We start from the raw sequence: 13611 nt of genomic DNA on the forward strand, positions 1-13611 counted from the left end.
GCTCTCCCCACTTCTCTCAGGTCCACAACCACCTACACCGGCAGATGCACCACTCTTCCTGGTCCAGGATCTGCATTCGGCAACCACTGGACTGCCTGCACCACCAGTCCTGTCATTGCCAGAGGCCTCTTCAGATTTGGAGGGTTTTTCCATGGAGGAGCCATCATTCTCCCCGGTGCCCAGGTGCAGCACAGACCCCCGAGTGCGTCCACCACTTGTCCAGCTGCAGTGGTACACTTATTCCTGGGGCCCACAGTATCCACCAAACCCAGCCCCATGGCTACACTGTCCCACGTGGGATCCGCACCATTGCCTATACCTACCCCCACCAGCCTCACACCATTCCATCCATACCCCTCTGCTGGAACCGTCCAGCTCAGACCCAGAGGTGAACTCAGAATGCGGCCCATTAATGCACATAAAGTTATGAGGTGGTGGTGTATGGTTGTCACTAAAACATGCTGTAAGTTGGGGAATCAGCCAGACATTAGCTTCCCAAAGGCGGCAGCAGCAAGGAAAGTAACCAACGCCCGGGCGGGGTGTCAATCAACCCATCGACAGCCATTGTCCCGCAAGGGAGCTACAATTCAATGACTCACCTGAATGAGGCCCCAGCAGAGGAATTGCTCAACCTTGTCTGGACACTCAGCAATGCCCCCAGACATGCCTTGATGTGTGCTCTCCAAGCACATGGACTGAGGGTCTAAAACGGAACACAAGGGGCCCAGGCTTGGCCTTTCTCCTTCACCCACCTATGCTGCAAGCAACAAGGACACTCTGAAGACTCCAACTGAGGGGACTGGCCCAGATTTCAAGGATGAAATCTGTATACTATGGACTGCAGTATCCAGTGGGGTGAGAAAAGCTGCTTAATCTAGATGTTGCCCAGTCTAATAGGGTTCAGAATTTAGACTGCGTGGTTGTATTTTATTTTATTTTGGCAACTTAACTCTGATTTTTTGTCTATCACTTAATATCACTTAAAATCTATCTTTTGTAGTCAATACACTTCTTTTAGTGTTTATCTTTACCAGTGAGTTTGTATAAAGTGTGTGGCAAGTGAGCTCAGGTCTGCAAAGGCTGGTGTACATCCGCTTTCCATTGATGAAAGTGGGGAACCAATTAATAAACCTGCACTGCTCGTCTTGAGCAGCGCAAGACGGCATATTCCTGATGTACAGTGCTGGGAGCTGGGGGATTTGGCTGGTGCCTTTCTCTGTGTGATTCATGACCAGCTCTGGGAGCATTCATGCAATGTAGCTGGGTGTGGGGTCTCCACATGCGGTTATGCTGAGTGATCACAGTGCCAGGATGGCTTTGCAGCTGCTCACTAGCAGGGCATTGTAAGAGACAACCCGAGCTATTTTTAAGGCAGGTTTATGAATGGGATGGTATGAGCGGCTGCCTGTGACAGCAGGGATGGGACTCGATGGCCCAGAAGGTTCCTTCCAGCTCTATGTCCAATGTTCCTATGTGCCAGTCTTGTCCCCAGCCACATGAGCTAAGGGAGAAAGAAATTCCCATAGAGTCAGAGAGAGCCCCTGGCAGCCATAGACTGCACCAGCAGCAGCCAGAGCCCAGGAGGAGTGCTCCAGCTGCAACAAGCCCCTGTTTTTCCATCAGGGACCTAGATCCCAGTGAGGCAGGCAGCAGCAACCCAGCCAAGGCCTTTGCTGCAGGGGTCTCAAACTTCACTGCACCACGACCCCCTTCTGACAACAAAAATTACTACACGACCCCAGGAGAGCGGACTGAATCCTGAGCCTGCCTCCCTGGATGGGGTGGAGGGGGCAAAGCCCAAGGGATTCTGCCCCAGGCAGGTGGCCTGTAACCTGAGCCCCATCCCCTAAGGCTGAAGCATTCAGGCTTCAGCTTCAGCTGCAGTTGATGGGGCTTCCGTTTTGGCCCTGGGCAGTGGGCTTGGGGTTTGGCTTCAGCACCAGTAATGCCAGCCCTGGTGACCACATTAAAACAAAGTCATGGCCCGTGCTGGGGTCCTGACCCACAGTTTGAGAACTGCTGCCCTGCGGCATTCCTGGAGGTGGTATTTTTCTCTCTGTTCCTGGATACCTGCAACGGTCTCCTTTTTGGGGATCAGACAGCATACCCTCGCCTTCTCCCCACACTGCTCCACACCAGGGAGCAATCCGTATTTTCCCCCAATCCCCCAGTGATGGTTCCCAGTACCTCCTAGGCAAAATGACTCACCATGGCTGGACAGCGAAGTCGGATTGGGTGGGTGAGGATGGGATGTAAGGGAGCAGGGGGTAGAGGCTGGAAGGAGATTTTGGTTGGTTGGTGGGGAGGAATTTTCATGTGTATTGGGGGCCGTATTTCCTAGCCAGACGTCTGGTTAAAGTCTAAGTAAGCATGGACCTTCTTTCTGTAGGTACGTGGCTTAGGGAGAGGGACTGGGGTGAGTGGCTGTGGGCATCTTGTGGAGGATGAATGCGACTCTGTGTGTGAGGTAAATGTGGCTCTGGGAGGCCATTAGCAGGTTGTACAGTGATGAACATCACAGAAATGACTGTACATAAATAGCATTACACCATGCTGCAAGGGAAGTGGTCAGGTGCTCAGCAGACACACCTCGGCTTGGTCTCTGAGCCAGTAAAGCTCCTGGAGAGCTTTTTCCTAGACGTCACTGAATGTTCTGTTGCCTCCCTCCTGCGTACTGCTAATTGGGGCTCGATCTTTCTCTTTCAGCGGAGACTCCAATTGAGGAGTTCACCCCGACTCCAGCCTTCCCAGCGCTCCAGTACCTGGAGTCAGTGGATGTGGAAGGTGTGGCCTGGAAAGCAGGACTTCGCACGGGAGACTTTCTGATTGAGGTAAGTGCCAGAGGCTGAGGAGAGCTAGGTGTGCTCATTACTAAGGTTAAGATTCTGTCACGGTTATTTTTAGTAAAAGTCATGGACAGGTCATGGGCTATAAACAAAAATTCATGGAAGCCAATGACCCGTCCCGGACTTGTACTAAAAATAACCAGGACAAAAGGGGGCTGACATGGTAGGGGAGGAGATGAGAGCCTGAACACCACTGCAGAAAGGCAGGGGTCCAGCACCTACTGCCCATGGCGGCTCGGAGCTGTGGGGGCCCCCTGCTGCCCACAGCGGCTCAGAGCGCCAGGGGCCCTGCCAGCTGACTGCTCTGGCCCATCACCCTGGGGCTGGAAAATTTCACGTAGGTCTCTGTATGTCATGGAATCCGTGAGCTCTGTGACATAATCTTCCCCTTACTCATTACTTAAATCTCTGAATCTGCCTCCTGTCTCGGCTCCTCTAGTAAACCCTCCAGCTTCTCCAGATGTGACAATGCAGCCAGGGAAGTCATGCAAGCAGCTATGTGCTTCCCATTCCACCAGTCAGGAAACAGGCTGACTTGGCTGTGATGGGAGGTACCCTGGGGTGAAGCCTGGAAGCTGTTGGAACCGCTGTGCCCCCTGACTAGTCAGCTGGGTTGGCCTCTCACACTGCGTTAGCTGGTGACACACAGCCAGCCCTTCTGGGCTCTATCACCACGCAACATGACAGCAGGTGGCACCACACCCCCAGCTGAGTTACCTGCGTGCTTTACCCGGGCCATTCATGGACCAACAATGGAGGCACCAGCCAGTTTCCCAGCTCCCCAGCCTTGCCCTCCTACTGGAGCAGAAACCCAGAATTATTCCGTCCTACACCGGTCAGGGGTCTGTACGGTGCAAGCTGAGTAATTAACCTGCTTCCCCATCGCTGTGGGGAAGATACGCACCAGCCTTTGTCACAGAGCTGAGATTCCCTAGCGCTTCACTCGGACACACGGGTTCAGATCAAACAGGTTTATTAACTACAGAAAGATAGATTTTAAGTGATTATAAGTGATAGCAAACAGATCTAAGTAAATTACCCTGCAGATAAACAAAAACCTCAATCTAAGCCTAATATACTAGATAAGATTTGAATCAAACAGTGTCTCAGCTGTTAGCTAGTACAAGCAGTTTGTAGATGTTCTATACACAGGCAGGAATCCCCTCTTCCAGCCTGGGAGCAGCACTTCCCCCAGTTCACTCATTGTTTCTAAAGTGTTTCCAGGCATTGAGCTGTAGAGGGAGTGAGGCCCCTTGGTGATGTCACTTCCCCCTTTTATAGTTTCTTCCATAGGGCGGGAACCCCTTTGTTCCAAGACAAGTTCCCAGCCCACTTTATGGAAAAATACAGGTAGCAAAATGGAGTTCAGTATCATCCGGTCTAGTCACATGCCCTGGCATCTTGATGAGTCATGGCAGCCATTATCCATAGGCTGTCTGAAGTGTTCCCTGGTGAGGACAAGTCTTTTCCATGGCCGTTGTTTTTGTTGATGGACCATTAGCACTGTCTAGCTCAGGGGTGGGCAAACAATGGCCCAGGGGCCGCATCCGGCCCTTCAGTTATTTTAATCCAGCCCTCAAGCTCCCATCGGGAGCAGGATCTGGGGCTTGCCCCACTCCAGCTGAGGAGTGGGGTTGGGGGCTTGCCCCCCTCCACGTGCTGTGGCTCCGCATGGCTCCTGGAAGCGGCAGCATGTTCCCCCTCCAGCTGCTATGCGTAGGGGCAGCCAGGGGGTTCCACACGCTACCCCCACCCAAGCGCCATCCCTGCAGCTCCCATTGGCCAGGAACCACGGCCAGTGGGAACTGCAGGGGTGGCACCTGCAGACCAGGCAGCACACATAGGAGCCGGAGGGGGCACATACCATTACTTCTGGGAGTTGCTTGAGGTAAGCGCCACCTGGAGCCTGCACCCCTGACTTCCTCCCACTCCCCAACCCCCTGCCCCAGCCCTCATCCCCTTCCTGCCTTCCAAACCACCCTCCTGCACCCCCAACCCCTTATCCCCAGCCCCACCACAGAGCTCGCACTCCCAGCCTGAGCCCTTCCCCCCTGCTCCCCAGCCCTCTGCCCCAGCCCAGAGCTCCCTCCCACACCCTGAACTCCCCATTTCTGGCCTCATGCCAGAGTCCGCACCCCCCAGCCAGGGTCCTCACACTCTCCTGCACCCCAACCCCCAGTTTCATGAGCATTCATGGCCCGCCATACAATTTCTATTCCCAGATGTGTCCCTTGAGCCAAAAAGTTTGCTCACCTCTGGTCTAGCTTCTTCACTGTTGCATGTGAAAGGCTAATTGTGGGCTTTTCCAGCTTCACAACATCTTTCAGTAACACACACAAAGCACACAACAAAACTTCACATACAATGACAGCACGTGCAATCCAACCGGATATTATTGTTCACAGACCCAGGCTTTTAGAGTGATACGTCACAAGGCAGACTTTGTACAAAACAGCCTAATTATAGGACAGTGGTGAATATGAGGGTGTGAGGGTGTCACAATGTCCCCTGCCACTAACCAGGAATCATAATAATAATTGAGGTTAGAAATAGAAATGGTCCACTGGATGCCATCCAGTCCCTCTCCTGGAGGCCAGTGCAGAATTGTTCACCACAGGACATTTACTGGAGCAGTTTGAAATATCACAGCTCCTGGGGCTTCCAGCCAGGTATTGTGTTGAGCTGATACAGAGCGTTGCACTCTTCCAGCGCCACGCTGTAGGCTCCAGCAGTTTCGGCAGAAAGTCAGAGACAATCAGTAGATAACTGTGCTCTGCCATTCATCCGCCTTAATGACATTTTTGTATGTGGAATTCCCTGATTTTGTTAAAACAACAACCACCAAACTTGAACTTTTGTGGTATTGTTTCCTAATGCTGCTGTACAGATAGTTAGGTATTAGAATGAAGAAAGTCTTGTTACCGCATATGCTAGTGTGTAAACAGATGCTCAGAATCCGGCCACACCGATCAGTAAAGAAAACAAAAAAACCCTGACCAGCCTTTACGCTGACATGGCTTGTGTGTCCATGGCTGGAGCTGGGGCATAGCAAGACATCCTGTCTGGGGAGCCCAGCCCTTGAGTCGGGGACGGTGAGTTACCTGGTGTGGGAAGCATACAGCAGCTTTGTCAACATTATTTAGTATTCATACAACATTCACTCCCCGAGCCACTGGTGCTGATGAGAACCCCAGTGTGCTGGGTGCTGTGTTAACACACAGGCTGACACAAGGTGTGGGGAGGATAATTGGATGGATTCACAAGAGGGTGAGCTGGGCAGGGTTAGAAAAGTAACTGCCAAGCCACTATGAGTCCATATTTCATTATGTTAGGGGGCTTATTCCTTACCCTCTCACTTCCCTGGTCCTTCTCGCATGAACAGAGAGCAACAAAACCCAAAGTCCAAAGGCGCAAACAATTCGATGTTTATTGGGGTGAACTTCCAGCAAGTATGATTCCAGTTTCCTTCCTTAGTGTCCCCCTTCCCAGCTCTAACACCTCAGAGCCTTGCCTGTGTCCCTGTTCCTGTTCCCATCCCCGTTCCCATTTCCCCCTTAGCAAGACATGATCCCAGTTCCCCCATCCCCGGTCCCTGTTCCCATTCCCCCCCTTACTTCCTGATTGACTGCAGACTATATAGTAAAACCTGAGTTTTGCTTAGCTATACCTTAACCAATTATTTTACTGAAATTTAACTAATCAATCCTAACATACTGTAACAAGGTTATTTAACCAATTATATTTCACCACCTTTATTGGTTTACACTCAACAAAATTAATTATACAGCAGACAGAAACAATCACAGAACCAGACAGAGACCATGCAAATAAACATACAAAACAATACAGAAGTGAGGATTTCACAACTACATCTATACAGATGTAAGGGTTTTCCAGCTGTGTCTATTGATACGTGAGTTCTTGCCAGACAGGATGCGATCAAACTAAGTTTCCTTTTACATCTTCTAGGCTCTTCCCTTCCTCTGGAGGTGATAGGAATATCAGGGCAGGATTGTATTCCCAATAGCCCAATAGCACCTTATTTCAATGTGACTAGTTTGGAATGTGAGGATGTGACCATACACTTCCCAGCTTATGGCTGCCTAACTACATCTTAGCTGAAGGCCTCAGACTGTCACAGTAAGAAAAGGCCATTGCACAGACACTGATTTTGATTCTTTCTTTTATACCTCTATAACTAGCCAAGTGATAAGAATACACCTACATTCTTAAAGTATAGGCCTTTGCAGACAGGCCTGATCTATATCCTAACACATTATCCATATTGAGCTTGAACTATTCCCTACTTCGTCGATTCCAAGGCCAGCAGGGACCACTGTGATCATCTCATCTGACCCCTGCACAGCACAGGCCAGAGACCTGCCCCACAATAATATTGGATCTGGGTGGTTGGTTCTGGCACTTTCCTTGAAACCATCACACCTTTGGTGCCAGTTGAGTCTCTGCTCTAGCTCAGACTGGTGCCAGCATCACAGCTGTGGGGTCTGTTACTCTGACTGTTGCCGAGTTTGGTTTAGTGGAGTTCTTAGATCTGAGAAAAGCTAGTTACACCCAGTTCAGTTCCTGCTGCTCATAGAGAGCCAGACAGTGGAGCAGGGACTTCGTCTGATCCTTATTTACATCCTTGGACTGTTCTTGGGTACGCTACCCTTGGTGGGCCACCTGGGCCTCCCACTTCAGTAACAGCATGAAAGAGATGTGCATCCAAGCCAAAGTCACCGCCTCTTAAAAAGGGAAGGAAACTTGTGGAGGCATCCCAGCTCCTTCTCGCGTATCCCCTGCAATGTGGTAGGGGCAAATGTGGTTTCTGCCGGTCAGAAGAGAAGGAGGAAGAACCAGTGAGTGGAGTGAAACAGAAACTTCCCCACTGGACAGGTTATCCCATAAGAGGCCATCATTGGGTTTCTTAACCTTCCTCTGAAGCATTTTGCAGTGTTGCTTGTCAGAGACAGGCTACTGGGCTAGATAGTCTGACCAGTAGGACAATTCCTTTGGTCTGACATGGCCTCTTGGGCCCAATTTATACCAGAGGAAAATAGGCTGGAGTTTCTTGAACTCTTTCAGAAGGGCTAGAAGGAGTCAAAGCACTCTTTGATGGCTTCCTTTCCCATCTCCGATACCAAAACCAGGTCTTCGGCCACAACTATGACTTTTCCATTCCAAGGCTGAGGAGGTTTTTAAAAACTGAAGGGCCCTCAAGGCAAGAGCCAGGCATTCGGACCTGAGCCAGCCCACCGTGTGAGGGCTGTCAGCCTCCTGTTCCAGCTGTTCTCAGGGATGGCACAACCCAGAGCTAGACATCAGGGAAGCTAGACAGACCTTGCAGGGGCATTTGGGAGCCTCCCCTCTGCATCTCTTCAGCCTCAGTGGGCGCTGTGTCTAGGACTGAGGATATATTTAGGCTTGGCAGAATTCACTTTCTATTTTTATATCATTTTGACAGATAAAATCAGGGTTTATTTTAAGCATTTTTTTCTACAGTTGTGAAAAATTATGTGTGGGGGGGGAGGTCAGACAATTATTTAATGACAGCAAAAGTTGAGAGTCAAGAAGTTAGAGCTCTGCAAACTGTTAAACAAACATTACATGTCCAAATATACAGAGCCAATGTCCATGAATCCGCAAATCCCAACCGGTTTTACAGTTCATTCACTAGTCCATTTGCAACAAGCCTAAATCAGAATTCTACATCACTGGGTATTGACTCTAATAATTTCTGAAGCAGCATTTTTCTAACTTTGCCTATCTGTACATTTCTGTTGTTACTGATGGAAATATTTTTTGTTGGTTTCTGCCTGCACAGTGAAATTGATGTTAACCAACATATCCTGATACAAATCTAAGTCTTCCAAGCCTAGATATACTGGAAGGCTCAGAGACAGCTCTGAAGTTAGATCTGCCTTCTCCATTTAGCTCACCTTTTGGGGAATGCTTAACCCAACTTTTTCAAGCATGGCAGAAGATCTGTTCGGACTGTTGGGTCCTGGAGATCATCACCCAGTTTTGTGAGATCCTTTTGTAGCTCTTTGCAGTCTGCCTGGGACTTAACTATCTTGATTAGTTTTGTATCATCTGCAAATTTTGCCACCTTTACCCCTTTTTCCAGATCATTTATGAATATATTGAATAGGTCTGAGCCCAGTACAGACCCCTGGGGAACACCACTATTTACCTCTTTCTGTTCTGAAAACTGACCATTTATTTCAACCCTTTGTTTCCTGTCTTTTAACCAGTTACCATCCATGAGAGGACCTTCCCTCTTATCCCATGACAGCTTACTTTGCTTAACAGCCTTTGGTGAGGAACCTTGTCAAAGCTTTTCTGAAAATCTAAGTACACAATATCCACTGGATCCCCTTGTCCACATGTTTGTTGACCCCCTCAAAGAATTCTAGTAGATCGGTGAGGCATGATTTATCTTTGCAGAAAGTATGTTGACTCTTCCCCAACAAATTATGTTAATCTATGTGTCAGACAATTTTACTATAGTCAGGCTTACCGCCCTGTAATTGCCAGGATCACCTCTGGAGCCCTTTTTAAAAATTAGCTATCCTCCAGTCATTTGATACAGAAGCTGATTTAAATGATAAGTTGCAGACTACAGTTAGCAGTTCTGCAATTTCACATTTGAGTTCCTTCAGAACTCTTGGGTGAATACCACCTGGTCCTGGTGACTTATTACTGTTTAGTTTATGAATTTGTTCCAAAACCTCCTCTAATGACACCTCAATCTGGGACAGTTCCTCAGATTTGTCACCTAAAAAGAATGGCTTAGGTTTGGGAATCTCCCTCACATCCTCAGCCTTGAAGACTGATGCAAAGATTTCATCTAGTTTCTCCGCAAAGTCTTATTGTCCTTGAGTTCTCCTTTAGCATCTCAATCGTCCAGTGGCCCCACTGGTTGTTTAGCAGCTTCCTGCTTCTGATGCACTTAAAAAGTAAGAACAATTTTTTTTAAGTCTTTGGCTAGCTGTTCTTCAAATTCTTTTTTGGCCTTCTGTAGCATGCCGCCAACTCACCGGTGTGGTGACTCCTGCTGGTCAGTCTGGGAATTAGCTCATCCAGCTCAGGAGCGCCCTTCTCTGGCCAGTTTCTCCCCTGCCCTTACTTGCCCCTCTGCAGTCTCTTTATCTCCTGCAGTTCAGGCCACGCGTCCTTCTGAACCATGGTGCCCCATACCTTGGGGTACTGCCCCCCCAGCAGTATCCCCACACTATGGGTCTCTCGTCCTCAGGGGAACCCCAACCCCCCTATACCTAGCTTGTGTCAGTGGCTACTGCCAGTCATCATCCAGCCCCTTCTTTCAGGGGCAAACTGCAGTCTGTAATGGCCACTCATCACTGGCAAGGGGGTTGGACCTGCTGCCTTTCTAGCCCCAGCTGTCTCCTTTCAGCCTAGTAATTCCCTGAGCCTGGGGAGTCACCAGGACAGAGCTCCTCAGCTCTGCCTGTCCTTCCCCAGCCCTGCTTGCTCTCCCAAGCAGCATGGTCCTCTCTGCTCCCCAGCTGGAGCAAGAGTCTCTACAAGGCAGCTAGGTCCTTCTTGCTCCACTGCTGGAGCAAGACTCACTTCCTTTCCCCAGGAGCCCTTCTTATACTGGCCCATCTGAACATTTTTGAAGCCGTTCTCAACTGCCCCTCAGTCATCAATGATGAGGCCATTGACAAGATGCCTAAGGTTGCAGTCAGTGACTCCATGGGCCTTCTTTTCCTTTGGCTGCTCACGCTGGTGCAGTCCTGTGGGCACAGCTTTCCAGGGGGTGCCAGAGCCCAGCAGTGCTGCAAGACCCACCTCACTCAGGTGTGGCTGCTCTGCGCACAGCTACGCGGCCAGGAGCTGGGTGTTCTGGAGCCAAGCGTGCTGTTACTGCTCATGCCCCAGGCTGTAGGGACAGTTTCCCCACGCGAATCCCATGACTCCTGCCGACTCTCCTGCTCTGGTCTCCACCCCTCCAGTCTACCAGTAGCCACGCCTGCAGCCCTGACTTTCCACACTGAGATCAGACTGAGAGTGGTGGCGCCAGCGCCGTGACCCTCAGCTGCCCAGCCTCCCTGGCAGTTAGACCAGCCGGAGGCCTACTGGAAAGGTTGCCATTAGCGTGAGCTCCATAATGGAGCTGGGGCTGGCAAAAAATGGCACACCATGGGGGTCAGCTCCACCGCATGGCTGATATGCCATTCCCCCTTTCTGACACGGCAGGGGGAAGGGGGTGCAGGAGGTGGCTACTCCAGTGCAGATTCACCTCCCCTCCAGGGACACTTTGTGCCACATCACGGGGGTATCTGGGCGTTGTAATGGCCTGTGATACACAAAAGGTCAGACAGCGTGAGCTGGTGGCTGTTTTCGGCATAAACTCTGTGAAGGTATTAAATTGTTGTTAATGATGCAGAAAATCATTAAATCTCAGGAAAAATTTCCTGTCAGAGCAGTCAGACAATGGACCAGATGCCTCGGGAGGTCGTGGAAGCTCCTTCACTGGAGGGTTTTAGGAGCAGGCTGAAGAGCCATCTGTCTTGGATGGTTTAGACACAGCACATCCTGCATCTTGACAGGGGGTTATACTGGAGGACCCTTGTGGTCCCGTCTAACCCTGTGGGTCTGTGATTCTGTGGAAAGGCAGACGTGTTCAATAACTGTTCCTGGTCTGTATTTGTAAATATACAGGATGATCTAATCGTATCACATGAGGATGATGTAGTATTTCCATTCAGTAGTAACAGAGCAGGATATTGGATAACTTCTACTAGGGAGAAACATTTTCAAACCTGCAGGTCCAGGTAACTTGCACTCCTACAAGAGTTCACTGAGGAGCTCTCTGGCCCACAGATGTTAATTTTTAATAAATATTGGAATACCAGGAACACTCCAGAAGAGTGGATGCTAATGTTGTGCTGGTAGTCAAACGGGGCAAGTGGCATGACCCGGACACGTGTAGGCCGGTTAGTCTATCAGTTCTAGGCAGAATAACAGAAAAACCAATACAGGATTCAATTAATTAAGGCTTAAAGGATAGGAATGTAATTAATGCCAGCTAGCGTGGTTTTATGGAGCATCGATCTGGTCCCACAAACCAGATTTAGTTCTAGGATGCGATTACAAGTTTGGTTCATGAAGATGACTGTGTAGATGTAATATACTTAGACTTTTGTACAGCATTTGACTTAGTACCACAGGACATTCTGATTACAGAATTGGCACTGTGCAGGTCGATAGAGCACATGGTAAATGGATTAAGGAGTGGCTAACTGATAGACCTCAGACAGCTGTTGTCAGTGGTGAATCAACATTGCATGGGAGTGCTCCTAGTGACGTGCCACAGGGATCGAGTCTAGGCCTGATGCTATTCACCATCTCCATCAGTGATCTGGGAGTGAAACATGAAATCACAGCTGATACAATTTGTGAATGACGCAGAGGTTGGTGGAGTGGTGTATAGTGACGAGGACAGGGCAGTCATACAACGCGATCTTGATCACTTAATAAGCTGGGCCCACTCAAAAAAAATGCCTTGTAATACAGCCAAATGCAAAGTTATATATCTAGGAACAAGGAATGCTGGCAATGCCTATAGACTGGGCCTGTGTCCTGGAAAGCTGCAAAGGATTTAGGGGTCGGAATGCACAAGCAGCTCAACTTGCTCTCCTAATGCTATGCGATTGCCAAAAAAACCAAAAAAAAACAAAAAGGCTAATGCAGTTCTTAGATGTATAAATAGGGGAGTAGTGAGAATTTGATTTTACCTGTGTATATGGCATTGGTGAGACCAATAGTGGAATATTGTGTACAGGTCTGGTGTCCACATTTTTAAAAGGATGTTGAAAAATTGGAGACTATGACCTCCTGAATATCACAGGCCTTTTCATTTTGCCCAGTTACTCCTGTATTTCACCCAATAGTTTATATTTGGCTAGAGCATCTCTTCCAGAAAGGCATCTAGGCCATCTAAAAGATGGAATATCCACCACTTCTCTTTGGAGTTTGTTCCAGTGGTTAATCACCTGCACTGTTAATAAATCTAATGGATCTGTTTTTAGTTTCAGGCCATTGGTTCTTATTATGCCTTCCTCTGCCTTTAGTACCTGGCATTTTGTCTCCGTGAAGGTACTTACACAGTGTAATCAAGTCACCTTTCAATCTTATTTTTGGTAAGCTAGACAGATTGAACTCCTTCAATCTCTCACTGTAAGGCGGTTTTCCAGATCTCATCTTTTTCTTTTTTTATGTTCTCTGCAGCCTCCAATTTTTCAACACCATTTTAAAAATGTTGACATCAGATTTCTGTGCAGTTATTCCCACACTGGTCTCATCAGTGCAGCGTAGAGAGGTAAAATCACCCCCCTTCTACCATGCTCCTCTTGTCACACAGGGTTGATGTGGATATAAATTCCTTTAATGTTTGAGAGTCTCTCAGATGCTCTGTGGATGAGCACCATAGAGAAGACCACGAGGAAATGAATAATGCACTATTCAGGGCAGGCTTTGGCTGGTGTCCAGTACATAAGGCAAGGGTCACTAAAAGAAATGTGAAGAAAAATACTGCACAGCTGTTCATTCTGTGCACTGAATGAGCCAGCGCCCCTGTGGACGACGGTCTTGTAATGCATGTGCACAAGGGGGCAGAATGAATGTTGCACAGGCAACATAAACTGGCTTGATTTTGCAACCTGAATAGTGTTCTTTTATCATACAGATTTTCTTTTTAAAAATGTATTTTGTTTCAATTCTATTACCAATAGATAAAGTG

General features: G+C 48.7%; 1 protein-coding gene across 1 annotated transcript in view; it reads left to right on the plus strand.

The window, feature by feature from the left end:
* The window catches only part of SHANK3 (SH3 and multiple ankyrin repeat domains 3), a 673138-nt gene that overhangs the window by 597906 nt on the left and 61621 nt on the right, over positions 1–13611 (plus strand). The window contains exon 18 of the mRNA XM_050953559.1: positions 2707–2831. Coding sequence (XP_050809516.1) covers positions 2707–2831 — 125 coding nt within the window. The remainder of the gene's footprint in view (positions 1–2706; positions 2832–13611) is intronic.

This window comes from Gopherus flavomarginatus, chromosome 1 (assembly GCF_025201925.1).
Source record: "Gopherus flavomarginatus isolate rGopFla2 chromosome 1, rGopFla2.mat.asm, whole genome shotgun sequence".
In the NCBI taxonomy this organism is placed as follows: Eukaryota; Metazoa; Chordata; order Testudines; family Testudinidae; genus Gopherus; species Gopherus flavomarginatus.